This window comes from Eulemur rufifrons, chromosome 7 (assembly GCF_041146395.1).
Source record: "Eulemur rufifrons isolate Redbay chromosome 7, OSU_ERuf_1, whole genome shotgun sequence".
Taxonomy (NCBI): Eukaryota; Metazoa; Chordata; class Mammalia; order Primates; family Lemuridae; genus Eulemur; species Eulemur rufifrons.
The window spans coordinates 221,847,809-221,870,607 of record NC_090989.1 but is presented as its reverse complement, the minus strand read 5'-3'; the positions used below and the strand labels follow the sequence as shown (position 1 = coordinate 221,870,607).

Here is a 22,799-nt window from a genome sequence, read left to right as displayed (position 1 = left end):
GAGTACATATTGTATGATTCAACTTATACAAAATTCTAGATCAGTCAAAACTAATATAGACTGTGTCTTGTATACTTCTATGTGGTCAGTCAGGTGTGGTCACAAGAGCTCAGGAAAACAAAGTTTGTTATACTACCAGGTCCTAAAGACAGGAAGCATGGTATGTCACACAGGGTCACATGAGAAAGACACGAGGGAGTGAGGAGGCAGGAAACAGGAGCTAGGGGAGAGTCTAGACCACAGCCCTTACTGGGATTTCCTCAGGAAAGGCAAGGCAGGGCAGGGTCATTACATTAAGGTGGGTTATTTTGAATAATTTCACTGAGCTCTATGCTACAGGAATGGTCCTTAGTTGCCCAATCAATATCTAGCCCCAGGATAATTAATGCAAAGGAATACTGTCTCCCGGGGCATAAGGGCCAGAGAGAAGAGGTGGCTCTGGACTGTTAGTTTATATAACAAAGCAATGCTCCTGGCTGAGACCTTGGTGTCTCTAAGAATTGGCTATCCCTGAGAAGGGCAGTCTCTTCCCCTCTGTCAAAACATCATTAATATACAGAACACTGTATATGTACACACACACACACACACACACACACACACAATATAGAGTGATAGAAGTCTGACAGTCGTTACCTTGGGTGGTTGTGGTGGTTGTGGTATGGGGAAGGTCACCAGGGAATTTTCTAGGGTGATGTAAATGAATATGTCTTGATGCTTGTGGTGGTCACATAGGTAATTTCATTTATAAAAAATTGTTAAGCTTATAGTTAAAATCTCTAAAGTTTACTGTATGTAGGTTAAACCTCCATTGAAGAAAGATTTCTTGATGTTTTCTCACTGTTTACTTGAGCAGAGTAGCTGTTAGAGGACAATCACCCTAGAGAAGTCAGTTTAGATTGAAAGAATCTTGAAGTGGGGGTTCATCTGCTTGTTGATTAGGGACACGTCTGAATATTCCTGTTCCTCCTGCTCAGTGACATGCCATTATTGACAACTGCAAAGGAAGCTCATTTTTTCTTTGCCTAACATTTTATAGCTGTCCAGAGCAACAGAAAAACATTCTTGACATATTTCTTGTTTACTATAATTCTCTTAAGGCTATTATCACTCTGGATGAAGACATTTTAAAATGTATAAAACACAATGTTTCTCCATGATGAGGCACTTTGCAAAGTTGTTTGGATATGGAAAATGAGTTTGCCAGGGGGCACCAGAAAAAAAAAAAAAAAAGGAAAGAAGGAAAAGTGACTATCCCTCCTACAGTGTCATCCTCTTAAAAGATCATTCTGAGGCTGCCGAACAGTTCCTACATTTGGTGACTAATGAATTTGGGTTTGCCTCTGCATTCGCGCAGCTGGGGGCACTGGAGCTATCTACGAAGCTGTTTTGAGGCAGAGGGTGAGGAGGTGGCAACACTGCACTCCAACTTGAGCAACCTAAATGAAGCAGACTGTTAAACAAGTACGAACTGTACACCAGAGCAATACAAACAAATAAATACACCCCCCCACACACAGAAACAGCCCCTACATTTCATGCCACTCTCTTCAGCGCAGTCCTCCCACGACACTCCCCTACACTGTATGTTTCAATTCCCCTCTAGGGAGTTCCCACCAGGAGCTGTAATCTCTAGAATACCTCCTTGCCTTTGGACATGACACAACAGTCTATCCAGAATATTCTTTCTACCCCAGCTTCTCAGCAGTATCTCCTTCAATACTCAGTTCAGGACTGACCTTATCTAGGAAACTTGGCCCACCCTCCCAGCCTGTCTTTGGCGCCCCTTCTCTGTGCTCACAAATATGAAAACATATATCAAGCCATATTGTCATTTCCAATTTCCTTGTCTGTCACTCCAACTCCATTTATTAGCTTCTTTTGATCAAAGATATAGCATTTTTCATCTCTGAATTTCTAATACCTAGCACAGTTTCTGACACATAGCAATAGATGATTGTAGAATCAATAAGTCTGTGAAGGATAAATAAATAATTGGGGGAGAAATGCTAATTTTATATTCCTGTTTTGATGTATGAATTGCTATACACTTAAAAACAAAAACAGTTTTAAATGCTCACTTAACTGTACGAAATTTGGATGAACTTTTGCCCTTCAAAAGAACTTCTATGAAAATGGGAATATTCTGATTAAAACATTACCTTAATAATCTCTCATACTGAACTCCTTTAAGCATGGTTAATTTTGAAAAATCATAAAACTTTTCTTATCCATATTCAGTCGACTGTCACATTATCTCCAAACAATGTGCTATTTTATTTTCTTTTTTTAGGGATATACATTTGGGAATGGTGCGATTTCAGTCAGCCGGAAGAGTTAACAAAGGCTATTAAGAGCTCCGTGGGACCTTTCAGCAGTGGTGAAACCATGAATAATGGAAGTGACTAAAGGAGGCATTTAAGAGGACATTGGAACCCATCATGCCATCTCAGGGTGGGATTCTGAAAGCATTTCTACATAATTTCAATGTGTTCCTCCCATGGAGGAGAGTCTACTACTTTTCCTAGGCTCTTCAAGCCTTTTGATCAGACACAGTGTCTTTACAGTATTCCCAAAAGTCAAGTTCTGTAGTTGGAGTCCATTTCCTCTTGTTATATATTAGCAAAAGGTGTAGAATAATTGTTTGTCTTCTCTTGCAGAATGGAATCTTAGTTTTGGATTACTTGCAGTGCCTTCTGGTTCTGGGTGGATTACAGAACCATTAAGCTATTAGGTGTACAGGGAATTCATGCTAAGTAAGTTAATGAAGCACTGTGCCTATGTTCTTGCTAAGAGAATGTGCTCCTGCCCACATCACCTGCTAGATGAATGGATCTAGGTGGCCATTTTAATACCTGGTGATTCAATTTCTCTGACCAGAGCTAAGTAAATAAGGGTGGACATCTCACCAAACCAGGGTTAATGAGATTTCTTAGGAGAAGAGGAGATGTAAGAAATGCAACTGCAAGATTATAAATAACTGGGCACTACACCAAGTGTTGGCAGAATACAGTGTAACAGGGGAAGCTGATCTACAAAGAAAAATACAGAGTAGATGGGCCAAGACAAGCAGAAATGAGAGACTTTAGGGCCCCATAGCAGAGAAGTTTGGGTCTGTCTGGCTACACTTCCATCCCATTTATTGCATATCCTAGAGATTAACTTTAGAGGAAAATTTTTATTTAAGTTAGCATGAGTTGATTAACAATGACCTATCTGATGGTTAATTTTATAAGTCAAGTTATCTGGGCCATGGTCCTCAAATATTTGGTAAGACATTATTCTAGATGTTTCCATGAGGATTATGCTTTGCATGAAGTTTACATTTAAATCAGTGGACTTTGAGTAAAGCTGTTTGCTCGCTATAAATGTGGGTGGGCCTCATCTAATCAGTTGATGGCATGAATGGAACAAAAGGCTGACCTCCCCTAAGCAAGAAGGAATTTTCCAGCAGACTGCCTTCAGACTTTACTTGCAACATCAACTCTTCCTGATTCTGCAGCAGACTTGAGCTGCAACTCTTTCCTGAATTTCCGACCTGTTGGCGTCCCATCAGCTTTTGGACTTGTCAAGTCTCCTCAACTGCATAAGACAATTCCTTAAAATAAATCTCTTTCAATATGCATACATATCCTATTGATTCTGTTTTCTAGAGAACCCTAACTTATACAATCTACAGTAAACTCCAAAGTGAAAGTAGTTGTACATAACATGCATTCTCTAAGTCCAAATTATTACGAGAGACATTTTGAATTCTGTTAATTTACATTGTACCATTTCTGTTTTATTACACCGAAAGGAAAGGAATTCATATTTGCTGAATACTGACTGTAGTCTATGCCAACACCAGACATATTAATTTCTGAATAATATAAAGCAGCATTTTTAATATTTCAAATTATAACTAAGACTCAGAGAAGTTTTGAATCTTGTCAACGATCATTTTGAAAATATGCCTTGAATTCTTTTTGCAGTCAAGTATTCAAACAGAATATACCTGTTTCTATTATCAAAGTATAAGATAACTCTATACTCTAGCTGGGTCTCAGATGAAAAGGGAGAAAGTAACGGAGGCAGATGCAAGATGCAGAGGAGTGCAGGGAAGGAGTTCTGAGCTTGAACTCAGAAAAGTCCACTTATCTGTGACTTAACCTACTGGCCCACAACTTTTCAGCTAAAAATAGGAGTAACTGTACCTACCACACTGATTCACAGGGTTGCTATGAAGTTCATTTCATTTGATGTAAAGCAAAGTACCCTGTAAATTGAAAAGGACTTTTCAAATGTTAAGTTTTTAATATCATTTCACTTTCAGTCCCTGTACATTTCAATATATTTTGTGCACAATGACATCTTTTGAAGAAGTGAGACTGCATTCAGTTTTTAGAGAGAGAGAACAAGTATTCTCCTACCGAACATAAAACAGCAAGCGCAGCACCTACTCTCTCCAAGGAGCATATGACATCATTAAAATTAACAACTGATTTACTTTCAGCTTCCCTCAGATATTGAAGCAGTTTTCAGATACATGGGGGCACATAATGGCTTTTCTGTCATTCCTATGTAAATTCAAGAATGTTAAGGTCCCCTGGAAGGGACCTTAGCAATCATCTCATGGTTGGCAAAATGTGGTCCACAGGCCAAGTACACTTTGCCCTCTGTCGTGTATAACTGTTTAGCTAAAAATAGTTTTTAAATTTAAAACAGTTGAAAACAATGAAAATAAGAATATTTTATGACATGGCAATTATATGAAATTCAAATTTCAGTGTTCATAAATAAGTTTTATTAGAACACAGCCATGCTCATGTGTTATGTATCGACTACGACTGCTTCCATGCTACCATGTAATACATATTAAGTATTGCAATGGGGACTACAGGACCCACAAAGCATAAAATATTTATGATCTGCCCTTTTATAGAAAAAGTTTGCCTACCCTGATCTGACTTAACCCTCTTGTTTTGCAAATGAGAAAACTGAAACATGGAAAGATATAATTATTTATTCCAAGTAACTCAAATAGGATATTAATTAATGCAGAATTAAGTAAGGGCTAAAATCTAGTTTTTCTGCCCATTTGATCATGCTGAAATTAATGATTAGTTATATTCACCTTTAAAGTATATAGCCTCCTTGTTCAAATTACTGGATTGATCTCAAAATCTTTGATGGTTCACATGAGCTAAGTCATACCAAAAAATCCATCTTGATAAAGTGAAATAATTTCTTCATTTATTCATTGAAATGAATTTTATATTGATTTTTCTTAAGCAGTTCTAAGTAGAAATTATTGTAGAACAAAATGGTAAAAATTAAATATTTCACTTGATACCATCAGACGAAAAAATATGCTCTACTTTTAATTCACAAAGCAACATATACGGAACATTCAAACACTTTCAGACAAATTAGCCACATTTAACTTTCTTATAGGAGATGATTGACAATAAGATGAGAAAATAATTCCTTAGTCTTTCTATGTTTAGCGAATAGAGCTCGACCAGTTAATTTCCAAAATGTAAGCTAAATTTCAGTATTTTGTAAAATGAAAAAGAACACGTCTAAAATTAAAGCACTCCCTTCGTATCACTGGTAAGTATGTCTTAGGATTCTGGCAAAATCAATGACTTATTTACCCTTTAAAATATCTATCTTCAAGGGGTAATGTTTAAAGCAGTGGTTGTCAACTGGAGGTGACTTGGCTTCCACTCCACAGGATATTTGGCAATGTCTGAAGACATTTTTGGTTGTCATAATGCCAGATGGGAGAGTGCTCCTGGTGTCTGGTGGATAGAAACCTAAGATACTCCTAAATGTCTTATGATGCACAGGACACACAAGCCCTCGCAACAGAGATTTATTTAGACCCAAATGTCAGTAGTGCTGAGGTTGAGAAACTCTGTTTTAATGGAACATCATTAGGCTAGCCCAAAGCATTCGACAACTCTGTAAATTAATCTGCCAGATCCTAAGTATTCTAGCCATCATTTAGATATGGACTAGCACTACAGAGCAAGTATTCCTTATGGAAGCCTGCATAACAGCTCATTCTCTGTAAAATTTTCTTCTAGCAAGGAGATGGATAATCGTAGATATGATGTCAACAAATAATTATTTACCCTCTTTCCAGCCACATGTATTATTGACCTTAACCAACAAGCAGTAGGATAATTTTCTAATGATTCTGATATCTTCCAGAAGAAAGTTATTTTGACTTTGATCTATTTCTTCCCTGTAGAAACCTAATAAACTAAGAATTCTATTTGACTTTGATCCATTAGTAAAATAATCTAATGCTAACAGAAAATAAATTCTAAGTCACATTTACCTTTAAATAGAAACACCAAGACATGTCAATCGGATAGTGTCTACATAGTTATCTCTAGAAATTTGCCAAAGGCATATTTAAAGAATAAAGCAAGGATGGGCCAAACAAGTTTAACAATGTTGTTTTTTTCTAATGATATTTTATCTATTTCACAGTGTAACCCAGCCAACAATATTATTAAAGGAAATATATTAAAGACTATTAGATCACCAAATTAAGAAATGCCTTTTCTTCAACACAATCAATAGGTTAAGAAATTTTAATGTCTCACTTTCTCTTTCAATGAATATTACCAAAGCAGACATTTAGTGCTACCTACTTAGTTTCTTCCTTGAGTACATATTTTATTCTATATCACTTTCACTGAGTACTAATTATTGGTTCAACTCCCTAATTAATCCTCCAATTTGGGAAACATATGAAGTAAATCACCTCAAACTTAAGGTATTCTTTAATCATATAAGAATACCAAGACCATGTAATACCATTTGGTTCTAAGTAGCAACTTCAGAGCACTGAATAAAGAGCACAGTTACTCATTCCCTCCAACGTTTACCTATTTAAGTATAATCTATTTAGCACCCGAGATATCCTAGGCTCTCTGTTAAATGCTGCACACACCAAAGTGAATAAGATACGATTCCTGACTTCAGGAAGGTCTTCAAAATGAGTTGGAAGAGCTAATAATACCACAATATGCTAAAAGCAAAGCTAGAAATACCCACTGACTTTTATGGACATGCAGAAGAGAAGAGCCTCAGCTGGCTTTGAGGATTCAGGAAAATTTTTCCTGAACTCATCCTACTCACCTGAGTTGAGTACGAAAAGACAGGCAGGAGTTAGATAGGAGAAGGCGTGGTTCAGGTTCTCCAGGAAGTGAAAGTCACTTGCGCAAAAAGCCCAGCTATAAGGAACTCCACAATTTGCGGAAGAGAAAAATGGGCTATGAAGGCAGAGAAGTAGGCAGAGGCAGGACATTGACAGTCTTATTCCATGCCCAAGAGCTTAGATTTTATTCTGCAGGAGACGGGAACCACGGATGAATGTAGAACACGCAGCATCCTGGCCTTACTTGCATTTTAAATGGACCATTCTGGTGGCTGTGGGAAGGATTGATTTGAAGTAGACAAGACTGGAGGCAGCTGTAGTATTTTGGGCCCAAGAAAAAGAGAGACTGATTTTGGGAACTAGGAATAGACAGAAGGGGGTGGATCAGAGATATATTTATGAGGAAATCTGGCACTGATTGGCTAATTATGTAAGAATGAGAGAAAACAAGGCAAAAGGCATAAACCCAGGTTTTCCAGTTTGGGCAATTTGGTGAATGGGTAATTCTAGCAGTTGGAAGAAAGTTTAAAGGAAAAGGAGCAGATTTGAGGGGAGCTTGCTTAGGCCATATGATTAGGGCAGAAATTAGACTTAGGATTTTTTTCTCTGTCTCAAAGTTTTTCTGCCTCTAACCATGAAAGTGTATAGTCTCCTAAAGTAAACAAAAATGAGGTCGATATGCCATCGTCTAGTCCAGGATGCTACTTTCGGACTACACATTTCTGGCATCTAAATTAGATTTCCTGCATGATCCTTTAAGAAACAATTGTAAAAGTCATTCAATGCTCTGTGAGCATGACAACTTTCAAGATGAGGATACATTATGAGCCTATATAAATTTATAGAGAGATGCAAGGTGCTCAATTTTTAACAATAAAAATCAGATACTGAGGGTGTGGTCATGCCAGGGGCAAAATTTTAATGCCCCAATTCTCTTTACTAAAGCGTCACACTTTAGAAGGGAGATTCTGAAATGTCGCTGAGTATAAGGTTCATCTGAGTTGTTTGTTAAATTTAGATTTGCAAGGTCCTCCCAAGGGTTTAATTTAGTAGGTCCCGGTCGAATCCCCAGAGTCTAATTCTACCACAAGCAGTCTTGGACGACATTTTGGGAAACACTCCTTCAAAGGCTCATTATGTTGGATAAATCTCCCTTCATGTAAGGCAATGCAATATATAAGAAGGTGCTATTAATGGATTTATAAACAATAAGTTCCTTCCTTCTTTTCTTCCTTCTCACTGATCTTTCTATTTATTATTTGGGGGAAAGGAAACACAACTGATCAATGCTATCCCTAAACTGCAATTCCTATGCATGTGCCTCTGAAAATGAAGTAGAGAAGAGACAGTTGGTTGGGACAGAATTCCTAAAGGCTGTTAAACACAAATGTTACGTGTGATGAGTGTCCCCTCCTAGAGATTTTGTTATACCTGACCCATCCCATCCCAGCCGTCATAGTGCTGTATCTTTGCCATATACTCAAGAGCCAAGAAAACTTTGTCCACTCTGTTTTCCCATATCTAATCTTTAATACTAAGCATCATTTTTTGAAATTTAAAAGTATAAAATTAAGTATAGAAGTAAAAATATGCTTTTCAAATGAAAGCCCTAGATGTTCTTTTCTTCCCCCTCTCTGTCCAGAATCTCTGGTGAGTTTCTGAAGGCCGTGGGGTGGAGGGGGCGGTGGGGGTGTGCGTCATGGCTGTGAATTATAGCTGCTTTGGCCCTGATCTCAAGCGAACTGGCCACGTCCACTTGGTGCTATCACCTACCATTGGCATCTAAGGGACATGCACCTGAGTGACCACTGCAATCCCAAGGGCCATGCTAGCGGGACACAGGGGGGTTGTGCATGATATTCCAGAACCTTGACCATGGATACTACATTTGGGAGCTCTAATTCACAACCATTTCTCCATATAAAGCTCAATGGAATAAAAAACTTTGAAATTTTACACAACGTGACTGAAAAATTTCATGATGAAAAATACACAAAGTGATCACATCAATAAACAGAAAATAGAGTAGGGACAAACATTTCTTCAGATTATATTTTTATAGCCTCTGCAACCCAAAGCAAGGCAGCTGAACTCAATTTACTTCTCTCTGTAAATGATCTTTCCTGATTAGATTTTGAAAACCTGTGAACTGTTTACTTAAAACCTTTTGCTCCCACTGTCGATGAACACAAAATCTGCTCTGCCCAGATGCCAGCATAAGAGAGGCCACTGAATCCAGTTTCCCTCCAGCTCAGCTGAATCGGTGGCAGCTCTTCCCAACGTGAGGTCCTTCCAAGAGCTCTGGGCATCAGAATCACTGGCAGAGCTTGTGAGAATGCAAATTCTTGGGGCCACCGCCCACCTACTGAATCAACACCTCCAGGACTGGGGCTGCAATTCTTGCTTTTCTCACAAGCTTCCCGAGTGATTCCTGAGCATTCTCAGGATTTTACTTATTTTTCCTGTTTGTTCATTCATTTGTTCATTCAACAAACATTTATTGAATGCATTTTGTCAGTCACAGTCTTTAAAACTCTTTTTCATGCTAGATAACACAAAAGGAGAAAAAAGTATGATCTAGCTGTCTGAAAATTAGCTTTGAGACAGTTGAGTTTACAACAGATGAGTAAAGGGAAGGACGTGAAGCCACTGCTGGAGAGGTCGTGTCCTCTCTCCCTGTCCCCTCCAGACAGACCTTGCCATGGCTGTCACTGTGCCTCCAGGCATCCCAGAGTAAGGTGGCTTCAGGACTTGGGCATCCCAGCCATTTCCTCCCTCTTTCTCCAGAGACCACACATTTCCATTCTCGCCTCCACAATAGAGGGCATTAGGAGACAGAACTCTCCAGAGAGACAGGAGGGTTTCCTGTTGCCTCAGGAATTTCCCTCAGGCTGCCTGAGGAACATTTCACAAAAAGACAAGTCACATGGTTCACAGTTCAGCAGCCTGAGTTGGAGCCACCATTTAATACACACCAGACAAATTTCCCTTTCTCCTGGGTTTGAGTTTGGTCACATTTTCTTTTGTTTTATTCTCTTCTTTCTCACTTTTTTCTTAAGGGAATCTGAGGCTGGCATGCTGAGATGGAAAGACGGAAGTTTCTTTATTTGTAGCCCTTAAAATTCTGCCTAACAATACACCATGTTTTCCTAAAACCAATTTATTCTTCAAGTTTCCCATCTTCAAGGCACATTGTGGAATCGTCCATAACAAGTTCCCTGACCTTGCCTGACATAACACACCAACACACTCACCTAGACATAATAGGTGTGTGTTTCCTCTTGCTGTGGAAACTTCACTGCTGCTCATAGCATGTGGCTCAGGGGTGCCCTTTCCTGGCCAAGCAAAAATTCTGGTTTATTAATATTGTTCTACCTCCCTTGTAAAGATTCAGAATTTCAGATGTGAATGGGAGATGTTGGAGGTCATAAATTTAAAAAACAAATTGAAACAAATTTCAATGTGATTGTTTCTGGAGGAGTTTGAGAACCCCAAAGGGAAATCAATTCCTGGAAAGCCTGGCATCAACTATAGCAGACAGACCAAATGCATTCGGTCACTAGGATCTTGCTGTGTTTGGGGGACAATATAATGAATTTTGGTTACCATTATGTGGAATTATGAAAGTATAAAACATCACACTTGGGTAGAATGTGTGCTAATCTGATAGCCTAACTTGATCATGGCTCTTTCAATTAATTCCCCTGTGTTACCCAGTTTGCATTCATACTCATTAATGAGGCGAGTGAGATAAGGAAGAATATTCTTCACGTTTTCCTCACTCCTACTAGGGTCAGTAATTGACATACTTTTTCTAGCCCTCCACAGAGGAACTACCAAGTGAGAATCTCTGTCCTTCCTCTCAGGACATTTATTCTCAGACACTGGGACCATTATCAACCCTACAGCAAAGACAGAGACTCAGAAGTTATCCTAGATTCTTCTCTCCACCACAATTCACCCATTTAACAAGATCCTGTTTATCCTGTTTATTTTACCTCCGTTACTTTTGCCTTCATCAGTTTCTTACCAATTCTCCAGGCCTCTAACCTAATCTCTCAGCTTCGAGTTGCACCATCTCACACATTCTAGGGTGAATGAGTATATAATACCTTAATCTGGCAGTTACCTGGCTGCAAACATTCCTTTAATTGAACCCCCTCATTTCAGGATAATGATCAAATGCCCTAACTTAGCAGAGAAGGGCTTCCGTGATTTCAGCCCTGCTCTATTTCCTTCTTCTACTTTCATATTCAATTCTTTCAGCCCAAACGGATTATTCTCTTCCACACAGATGGAGACTGGCAGGCTTCACCACAGGGAATCAGAGCACTGGGTCTAAATTGAGTCAAGACCCATGTCAATCATTTTAAAGAGGACACCAAGTTACAGACAGATTAAGTAATTTACCCAACGTCACACAGCTGGTTAAGAACACAGTGGAATTAGGACCCAATGTTTAGGTCTGCCTTTCCAGAATAGGATTTCTTTATTCTATTTCTGACATTGTTCAAAGTGAGCAAAGTCATACAATTTCTCAATACAATACTTTGAACATCTTAAAAGGATACTACTCATTCGTTCTTCATTAACACACTGACTTAAATGTCTTTCCAAAATCTGTTACAAATATAGATCCTCCCTTTCCTCCAATGCAACCCATTTTTCAGAAGCCTTCCTTTCAGCATGTTCTCCAAGACTTCAATGCAAAGAAGGCTCTCTGCCCTAAAAATAATCTTCAAATTCAACATGTTACCAAAATAAAATCTTCCAAATAAAACAATGGCAAAGATAGACCTGATAATGAATATGAAATATGCTAAGAACATTCTGTCACTGAAATAAACTTGACTTTTTTTGTGATTAATAGTAAGATGAAATCTTGAAACACATAAGAATAAAGCAAATGACAACAGAAGAGAAATGGTTTGGAAAGGGTCCCATTTGAAATGTATCCGTTTGAAAACAGGCTCTGTCTTTTGGCTATCATCATCATGTGCCTGTCCAAAAATTCATTTCCAAGTGTTATTTCCAAATGCAACCCCAAATTCAAAATGCAAGTTCATTGGCATGTTCAAAATTTGCTCTGAGATGGACAAAACAACAAATGAAATGTTTTCAGGAGGAATAATACGTATGTTCCAATGCTCATTGGGTTTCATTCAGGCTTCAGATGCTGGCCTTGCCCTTCTAATTAGTATACTGTTTTTATTCGGAAATGGGAAATGCAAGAAACAGGATTATGAAGTCATTTCTAAAGATTAACATGGTACCAAAGTAAGTTAGCAAAGAAACACACATTTTCAAGGAAAGGGATAGGAAGGGAAATTGGCTTGAGCTCAGTCTGTCAGAAACGGTGAGTGATCTGAGTTTAGCTAAATCATGCCCTACACAGTATTTACTGACAAGTCAGAGCACTGAAAGAGGGCATGTCACATCAGAGCAATACTTGGAAGACGAACACAAATTACCTGTTGAATAGGGGAACTGGGTGTATTAGCTCAAGATTTCAATAGACTACTGGATACCCAGAGAATCCATCCACCAAATTAACATGGTGGTGGTGGTGTGGAGGAGGTACAGTCAGAGAGGGTGAGGGAAGAAGGAACTGAGCAGAAAGTAAGGAAGGGACGTGAGAATTACTGTTATTCAATAGTTATAGACTAACTCAGAAAGAACATCTACTAAAAGATACAGATTATTACTGACAAACTTTATTTTACTGGAAAGATAAAAGCAGGGCAAGAATACATAGGAACTAGCAAAGCAAAGAGAGGAAAGCCACAATCCACGGGTAAAAAAAAAATACATGGCATTCATATTCAGAGAGTGCATAATACAATTGTTCATAAAAGCAGCTTTCATTTCTAAGTATTGCTGAAAGAATTTGCCAACACTTAATTTTTTTTTAAGAGTTTGAAATGTGCTCAGCATCTGAAGTCTAATAGGGTAGCTATGATGTTTCAAAAATACAGATGTCATTTGGAAAAAAGTTCTCTAGTAAAAGCCTGTCTTTCAGATATTGAAAGAATTGGAAGGATACTCACTAATGCACTTTGTTAGATGAATTGTTATAAAGCATCACGTTAATACAGGATGGTAGGATCGAGCTGTGTGCCAATGAAAGTATTAGTGTAGTATTGACAATATCTCCTGGTATATAATATGGACAGTACTTTTAGTTAAAAAAAAGAGATGACTTTTATTTTATTCTTCTAAAAATAAGTAATCCACCACAGATAGATAGGTACCTCTCTGCTGATTTTATGACTAGTAAATGAGTAACAATTTCCATTAAGAAACTAGAATATTAACTAATAAAATATTGAAAGTGATAGTCACATATCTGTTAAGGAGAGTTAAAAAGCATTATTTCTGATGAATGACTTCAACAGAAAAATACATTTCTCATAGCACATGGAATTATTGGAGTCAGTATTCTCAGTCAGACTTAGATTTGCCAAAACATTCTTTGCCCCAGACCCTTGATTCACTAGTGATTATGGAGGAAAATTTATTAATTTGCTAATTCTGTGGCTACATTCTTTTTCTTGCCCTATCACACATGTTGTTTCAATACCGCAAAAACACGCATATCCAAAGAAGCTCCTCTTCCTTTGGCTCTTCCTGCTCAAACCTGACTTTCCTCCTCAATATTCCTTGAGGGAAGCAAGCCGTCACCATGACAACCATATGATGGGGGTTTGAACAGCACTTGGGGGCAGCCTTTGTGAAAGTCAAAACCATTTTGTGTTTAACAAGATAAGGAAAACGCAGAGGATGGGGAACACTGTTGCCAGGAGCCACTTAGCGGTATGGAACCTACTGTCCACATCAAACTTAACCTGACCAGAACACAGCCTCAGACAAATTTCTGCAAGCGTAATTTATTCAGGGATAATCCATCAATCCTCCATTGTAGCCCACTGGATTCAGTGCCCAGTGGTAATTAAATTAAAGATCATATATATATGCATATATATATAATAGGGAAAAGAGAATTAAGAACTTTGCCTTGCCTTTTTAACTTCAGATGGCTAAAGAACATCCACAGATATGCACTGTTCCTAAATAGGCGTGACCACATTCTCTTTTCTAGACAAAAATACTTTTTTTCGGAACCTTTAAATGTTATTTGTATTTCCTTCCCCACAAGGCAGATGATGAAGCCAGATTACTATGAAGTTGTGAGGACTTTTTCAGTATCTTTAATGTATTTGCTTCTAGAAAGAAGAGCAGCGCAGACACAAGGTGGCAATTCCAACTCAGGTGTAGTACCATTCTTTTGTGTGACTCACAGCTAGAGAGAGAGCTTACATTCAATGTATGTTTAACAATACTTTCCCACTACTGGCTTCACTCGGGAGACTAAAATTATCATGCCTTTTTTTAAAAACAAGGACACCAAAAAAAGTCACTATCTGATGAGGTTCATTCTTTGTCTTTACCTGACTGACCACCTAACTACACGGTGCTTTTAAAATAATGAGCAGAATCCTTTGTTCTCTCAGGTTCCATTTAAAGGGAAAGTGGGTCGAAGGGCTTCCCCAGGGAGGGAAAAGAAAAACCAGGAACCAAACACAGGGGAGTAAGAGATTTCACTCCCACTCCTGTTCCCACCCTCCCAAAGAAGTTAATTAATTCTGTTTTAGGGATGGTTAAGAGGGGTGGGGGTGGCACTTAGGCTCTGAGACCATTCTCTGAGACCAAAACCTCATTCTCAAGTGTAGCTCCTACCAGCCTCTCCTCCCTGACACCATAGGGTAGGGGTGGGGGGGGGGCGGGGGAGGTGAGGAGTGCTGAGAACCTCTCCAGCCACTGGCCACAGAGCCAGCACTGCACACATTTGTGCTCCCCAAAAGGTGTGTCCCAGCCCAAGTGCCCAAGTTGGGTATTTAGACCTGAAAAGCATAATTAGAGCCATTCAAAGCAGCAAGTTACAGTACCTTAAGAAGTCTGACAGATGGAAGAAAGGCTGCGTGGCACAGCTTCCGGATGGTCCAGTTTAGGGGTCGAGGAGCATCAGTTTGATTCATGACCCCTTCCAAATTCCACCGGGAAAACAAGAAACTGCAAACCTGAGCAATGCCTAGAAAATAAACGGTCCCCCACGGCTCTGGCATCCCATGGTCATCTCCACACCTGCAAATTCCATTAGGGCAGAGGCTTCCTGGAACTTGGGAGACTAGTCAAGTGGCGTTGCCTGAGCCCCTGAACCTCCTTAAGAAAGCCACCTCCCCTCTCCCTGCAGCCGTGCTCATGCATACCAAATGTGGCTGAATGGAGGCACACTGCCTGCTGCTTCGGGGAGGGGATGCACGGTTTTGAAGGAGAGGGACAGCCTGCACAAAACAGCCTGTGGTCGGAGTCAGAGCAGCCTGCTCCGGAATGCGCGCTCCCTCTCCCGCTCTCCTCCCAGTAAACGCAGGTCAGGCGTTGGGGGGGAACCCGGGCCATTTGCTTTGCTGGCTTGGTTTTGGGGGGGAGCCAGGAGGAGAGCAAAAGGGAACAAAAATAAAGCCAGAACGGGCAACTTGCACTTTCTTGCACAAAGCATCTTTGAGGGACTGGAAACTGGCACGGGGGGAGGGGCTAGGACACAGAGGGAGAAGGGATGCCTGTGAATGATAAGATAAATGCTTCCCTCCTGATTTCTGTGACATTGTAAATTGAGAGCTTTCATAAAATGGACCTCTAGTAAAAGGCATCTCTGTCGTGTTCTGGGGTTTTTATTAACTGTGATTGACCGTCCTCACCCTGATACATACGTTAGAGAGATGACAGACACCAAAAGAACTCACACATGCTGAGTTGTTCCTTTCATAGAAAGCCGTGTCAACTCATGTATATTTGGCTTACCTTTTTAGAAATGGCAGTTTCTAAATTGGAGGTTATCCCCTCCTGGAAGGCCACTTGATACTCTTTCTCTGCAACAAAAGTTTAACCCTTAAGGTGCCATGTGGGATGCTGTCTATAAAGATGGAGTTTCCCCAACGGGAGATTCCCACCCCATCATTCTCGAAGGAAGCTTTAAGAAAGAGTTGCTGCTGCGTGGGAGAGTATAGTCTTTAGGACCCCTGTGGTGAGAAGAAATAAAGAACTTTTCAATCTGAAGGTAGAAATTGGATAATTTCACTTAGAGAAGGGAAGTTAGGAGAAGGAAGTTCCTGTCACAACCCCCACTGGGACTCCCACGTCCCGCCTCCCCCCCCCCCCCCCCCAGACATTGGATCTCAGTGGCAGCAGTTGACCGGATGACTCCTACCCACCCGGGAGAATCCCTCATCCTTAGAGCATTGCCATCTTCCTTATTTTTTCCTCTTTATGTCCCTCTCTATGACTACACTGATTTTCCATTTCTAATTAACTCCAAGAGATTGGTAAATCCCAGCTCCATGACTATTATGCGTTTTGAAGCAGAACCAGCAGCGGCGAGAGCAGATGTGATACACTGCTGTGATTCAGAATGTGGGACAACGTGGACCCTCCCTGAGGTCTAATAAATACCTGACACATTGTGCTGCAACTCTATGACCCTCACAATGATCTTTTGTCACACACACATCTAAGAATATTGCAGAAAAGCTAGGCTGTTGGTAAAACACAGACCACTGACTTGCCTTGTGTAATAAAACTCATGTGTCTGATTATTGTCTATTAAACAATATCACGTTAATCGACCTCACACCCAGTCAATTTATTGTCTGCCACTATTCTATTTTCACAAGGGACTGAAGGCAGTTTTCAAATAATAACTGCTAATATATACGTGTCAGGCATTGTGCTAAGCACTTGAAATGTATTACAAAAGTTCATATCAACACAATCATAATCCTATTTCATAGATTGAGAAAGTGAGGTCCAGAGAAATTAGCAACAAGTCTAACATACTAATAAAACCAGAGTGTGGATTGAAATCAGTCTACTAGGCTGTAAAGAAAGACAAATTTTCAGTTCTCTTTTATTTCTTTCATAATTAAGGGGACCACAGCAGTAAAACCACTGCCTCAGCTTTAGCTTTTTTTTTTTTTTTTTTTTTGTAATTTGATCTTGTGTAAGAGTTAAGCTAAAAGACTTTAGAGAAGAAATGCTCAGCCTTTCTTTCAGATTATTACTTGGTATGACATTGATGTAGTAGTTAATAGTCTGAATTCTGGCATCAGGCTGCATGGTGCAAATCCCAATTCTGACCCTGACCTTGGGCAAATTTACCCACTTCCTCTGTGCCTTGGAGCCCTTATCTGTAAAGTGGAGATAAAAATAAACCCACACACCTAGGATTATGGTGAGGACTAAATGAGCTAATATCGGTGAAGCACTTAGAACAGCGCTGGGTATGTACTAAATCCCTATACTGTGATTCATCTTCTCAGCAGCATGTGCTGATTTTGAGCTGGAAACCCACTGACAATTTTCATTAAGTATGCACAAGTGTGCATACGTATAGTACTAGGTAATGAACTCAAGCAAGACAAATTAAACCTGAATGCTTCCTGTGAGTTCTCCTGAGTTTAATAAATGGGGAAAAGAGGAAGGCAGGAGCCTCCAAGGGCGGCATGGGTTTCCTCACGCTCCACTGCAGAGCGGTGTTCATCAGATGGCACGACCTTGGCTTTAGTGAGGCCACAAGGCTCCAGCCTTTCTAAGCTATTAAATGCCCTTAAGTGGTTCTGTTGAGGGTGTGAGAAGTCTGCGCTATGAAAATGCCGAAACACTACAGTTGCCTACCCACCACCCCGCACTGTTCCAAAGACCCCACAGAAATGACAGCCTCATTCTGAAAACACAGAGCCTTTGATTCTCCTAACCCCCTTAAGTTTTGCTGAATAACTTTGGTCAAAGAGAATAGTTAGGAACTATGAAGAAGTAGGAAGATTCACAGCCCTCTCTAATGGCAATTAGAGGAGAGAAGCACAAAACCTCCAAGGAATCGATCTGGATAAGACACCGCAAAGAATATCAAAGAAGGATGACGGTGCATGAGAGGAGGTTTTTCTTCTATCATTGGGGTCGCTTGTGCCAGAATTGTTGGCTACTGAAACATCTAAAGTAGGGTTTTCAGGACCCTCTTCCCCACTTTCAAGAAATTATATTTTCACTGGAAGATGCCTTCCCCAGTTTTAGAGAGGAATCTACTGAGGAAAAAGCAAGGAGGACAAAACCCAACCCCAGATGTTAGTATATCAAAAACTCGAAATGCTTCTTTACAAATTTTATGAATGTAGATGTTTATAAATCTGTGAAACAAATTCTAGCAGTCTGAAAATTCTGACATGATCATATTAGCTTACAGTATCCTAAAAATACAGCAAACTGGGCACATTGAATTTCTATATTCCAAAGCCTGTCTTTGAACCAACTCTAATTCTCTCCCATACTGCAGAAAACCACTTCCCACTGACCATCTTCCCCTTTTTACTTCCTGTGTAAATGATGCTAAACTGAAGAATCATGATAACATTTGAGCTCATTCTCAATGCTAACAGTAAACCACAGTATAAATAATCTACATTTCTTCCATTTGAAGACCATGTTCCCTCTCTTAAAAAAAAAAAAAAAATCACAGCACCTTCAATATAGCATTGTATACCTTATGCACACTGTCTCATTATGATAACCCCTTAGATATAAAAGGGGCTGACCCATGAAAACCTATACAAATGGAAATAAAATGACACAGTGACCAGGAAGTACAGAGAATTCAAAAGCTTCCTGTGTTTTCTGCAAACACCACTCAATAAAAGATGCTCCACTCAATAAAAGATGCTCCAATAACATTGAAATTCATAGGGATCTGGACATTAATTAAACATACATTTTCAAGCTCTAGTATATGAATATAATGCACACAGTGCAGAAGGATGATATTCAAACATCCAAGGGAAACACCAGGAACCAACCCAATGGTAAGCCTTTGTGGATACCTTCGTTTGCCTCAATGTTTTATAATCTTAATATGAACATCCTGCTTGCTTTATGATTGGCATCAGTTATAGCTTTGTTGTGTTTCATTATTTTTATCATAAAATCATTTGTGTTTTGAACATTATAGCAATTTATCATTTTTGTCAAAAAATGTTTTTCTGGTTTTTTTCCCTTTAAGTTCACTTATAAAATTTTTAGGAATTTTTTGGTGCTTCTACAATATTTTTCAAAATATGAAATCTCTTTATAGATTCCATTGACTTACAGAACAGTTATTTCCAAATATATGTTCTTCAAACAGATTAAATAAGTTTTTCTTTTAAAGTATTTTTTCCCTTTTGACATCTTTTATAGATAATAGATTCTAAAATACATTAAAATCTATTAAAATAGATGGCTTCCTTTGTTAAGTAGCTTAAGCAGCATTTATTCCACGTAAAATAAAAAAAAAAAAAATCTCAGAATTGGCATTGTTGTTTATTGCATTTTCCCTTCACTATTGGGGGTCTCTCTCCCCGGCTTCCCTGAAAGCAATCCACCCTCTTCATAGATGCCTATGGTGACACGTAGTGGGTAAGTTTCTGAGGCAGCCCATCCCACTGGACAGTTCTAATGGATAGACAGTTTTTCCTAAGACGGAGGTGAAATGTGCTTCCCTGTAACTTCCAAGTTGAGTGTTTCTTCCAGAGAATAGTTCTCCAAATGCATGAAGATAGGTGACGAGCTCCACTCAAAACTCTTCTTTACGCTGCATATCTGAGACCATTAATCCTCCACATGACTGTGTATAGTTTTTAGTAAAAACCCTCTTAAGGGTTATATTCAATATTATGTTACAGGGGTACTTTCAATACAGTAGTCTCTTAATCCTCTTACATCCCTAGAATTACTTACTTTAAAGGTTTTTTAGGAAGCTTTGAAGAGAAACTCACTAATAATTTAGTTTCTTTTATACATTTCTTTCATAAATTAATAAAAACAGACTTTAATAGCTGACACCCCCCCCCCACACACACAACACACACACACACACACACACACACACACAGAGAGCAGTAAATTTTCTCTTTTTCACTCTGACTTGTAATGGAGGTGGGGGTGGGTTAAAATTCACACTGATTCAAGACATGAGCAGGGATTGAGTGGTTTATGCTTCATCCTCCCTACCTTTATCTGCTAGCTCTGACATTAGACAGACTCAGTTCAAACCCAAGTCCCACCTCTCTCTTACCCACAGTGTGGCCCTGGGCTAGTTTCTCAACTTCTCAGAGCCTTAGTTTCCACGTTGTAAACACAGGGTCTACAGTAGTTTCCATTTGAGGTTTTCGTGAAGATTAAAAGCAATTAGTACTGTACTGACAGTGAAAAGCACATTTAAAGGTCATTATTATTGTTGTCATTATTAGTATTATTGCTATCTTATTCACTGACAGTGCGGCACAGTGCTTAAGAGCACACACCATGGACCCAAGGACCTGGATTTAAACCCCAGATTTATGGTATACACATAAGTTTGGGGAAGTTACTTAATCTCACTTTGGTTTAATTTCTTCATCTGCAAATTGGGGGTAATAATATTACCTATGTCAAAAGAATAATGTGAAATTAATATGCCAATATGTACAGAGCCCTTAGAAGAAGGTCCCACACATGGTAAGAGCTCAGAAAATATCAGTAATTTATTATTACCGATATTGAAGTCCCATGTGCTGTCCTTCCTGCAGCTACTGCTCCAGGAAGAGCAAAGCAAAACAGAACACCTTCATTTCCTCCTTTGCTTCTTCCAGAAAGAGATGTAGCTATAGAGAACACAGGAGAAAAGAACCACTTCTGACTTCCCTTACTGCTTTCCTCTCTACACTGAGAGGGGGTTCTATATTCCAATAATAAAGTGAAAAACTTTAATATATAAAATGATTTACCTTGGAAAACAAAAAGGTACATAAGCAGCTTCTGTCTCACCAAAAACAGAAATCCTACATACACACACTGACAAAGTGCATAACAAATATTCAAAAGCCAAGAGCTAAAATACATTCTCTCTCAGCTTTGAAACCCTAAAACTTCCATTCATACAAGGGATGATTTTCTGGCATAATTCTAAAATTTTAATGAGTCCATGGAGGCTTGTTGAAAATATAAGAATTTGAGATGTACATTTTTAATCACTTGATAGTCACACTCCTCTAATATTTGCAATGCTATTCATTATTGTAAATGAATTCTTTCTATTCTAAACTTTGACATCTACAACACATATACACTGTGTGCGCGCGCGCGCACACACACACACACACACACACACATATAAGAGGTATTTTAGATAAATTGCCATTATGAATGCCATAAATTTGACCAACTTGGTAAAGAACTCATGAATGAATACCTTTTGGGAGGGGAGACTTAGCGAATCTCCAATTACCACTTGCATAAATTACATGAATTAGAGGGAAGCTCAGCATTTCATTGTTAACAGTGCTGCTTAAGTCAGATTTATCGGCCAATGGATGCCTAAATCAGACACAAGTTCAAGCTCAAACCATATACTTTCTCACCCTTTGACTCTCACCAGTGAATGCTGAGAGCCCGTCCCAGCCACACACCCTGAGTCTTGTGCATCTGGGTTTCTGACACTAATGGCTAGTGCTGGGTTGGACCATAAGGTCTGTTCACCTGGGAAACAGAGACATACTGTGATCTGGAAAATCCTCAAAGCAGTAATTCTGCTTGATAGAGGATTTTAATGAAGCAAGCTAATGGAAACCATACTTGCTATCCATTTTTGTCATCCTTTAGAAAATGTATCATTGTTATTGTTTATTCTGGTATCATATTTTTAGTAACCATGAGCCTTTCATTTTTATTTTTAATAACTGTAGTGGCAGGGATTATATGATTTTAGTTTTTGAAAGAATTGGTCTAGTTTTTTGTTTTGTTTTGTTTTGTTTTGTAAGGAGGCATAAAATCAGTACAAACTACATGGATTTTGAAATCAGGGAGAACCAGGTTTGAATCTACATTAAGTCATTGGGCAACTTATATAACTTTTATGAGTTCTATTATGATGATGTTAAAATGATAACTTTCTTTGAGCACTTACTATGTGTTAAACAGCGTACTAGGCTTTCCAAGCGCATAGCTCATTTAGTTCTCATAACAAACCTATGAAGTTTGCAGCTTTACTACCCACTATTACAGACGAGGAAACAGTGTCAGAGAAGTTAAGAGAATTGCATAAGGTCACAGAGCTAGGAAATGGACTTGAATCCAGGTCTAACTTATTCCATAACCTGCTCTTTCCCACTATAATGTGCTGCTGCCAATTAAAACGACAAAAAAGATTTGTACTGGGTTCCTGTGGCTTTCTAAAAAGAAGCCAGTATCTGATCTGACAAACCTGAAAAGAGGAAAAGCAACTCAGTGAACATAACTTTACACCAGAATCCTGCAAAGCACAGAAGGACCAATGGTTCTTCCAATAGCTCTGGGTTTCTTTTGTTTTCACTAGCAACTTCCACATTCCTTCCCTATTTCCTAGTTCCACCTGGCTGGCCTCTCCAGGGAGACAAGAATCATCCATACTCATTTGGTATGCCCAATATATAATATAACACAATACTGCAAACACAGTATTTATTAAGTGAGAAAAAAAAATGAATGTTTCTAAAGGGATCATATGATTTTTGCAAATGTGGGGTAAGTTTCTACATATATA

At 39.0% G+C, this 22,799-nt stretch overlaps 1 protein-coding gene across 19 annotated transcripts in view; it reads right to left on the bottom strand.

Moving 5' to 3' along the window:
* Positions 1-22,799, bottom strand: part of TRPM3 (transient receptor potential cation channel subfamily M member 3) — a 797,388-nt gene that overhangs the window by 492,118 nt on the left and 282,471 nt on the right. For 8 of the 19 annotated variants that reach the window (XM_069476406.1, XM_069476407.1, XM_069476408.1 and 5 more), the window contains exon 1: positions 15,106-15,282. The exons of 6 other annotated variants lie outside the window; for them this stretch is intronic. In XM_069476406.1, coding sequence (XP_069332507.1) covers positions 15,106-15,282 — 177 coding nt within the window. Of the gene's footprint in view, positions 1-15,105; positions 15,550-22,799 lie in introns of those variants that run through there. 5 more of the 19 variants (XM_069476418.1, XM_069476419.1, XM_069476421.1 and 2 more) reach the window with 1 other exon arrangement.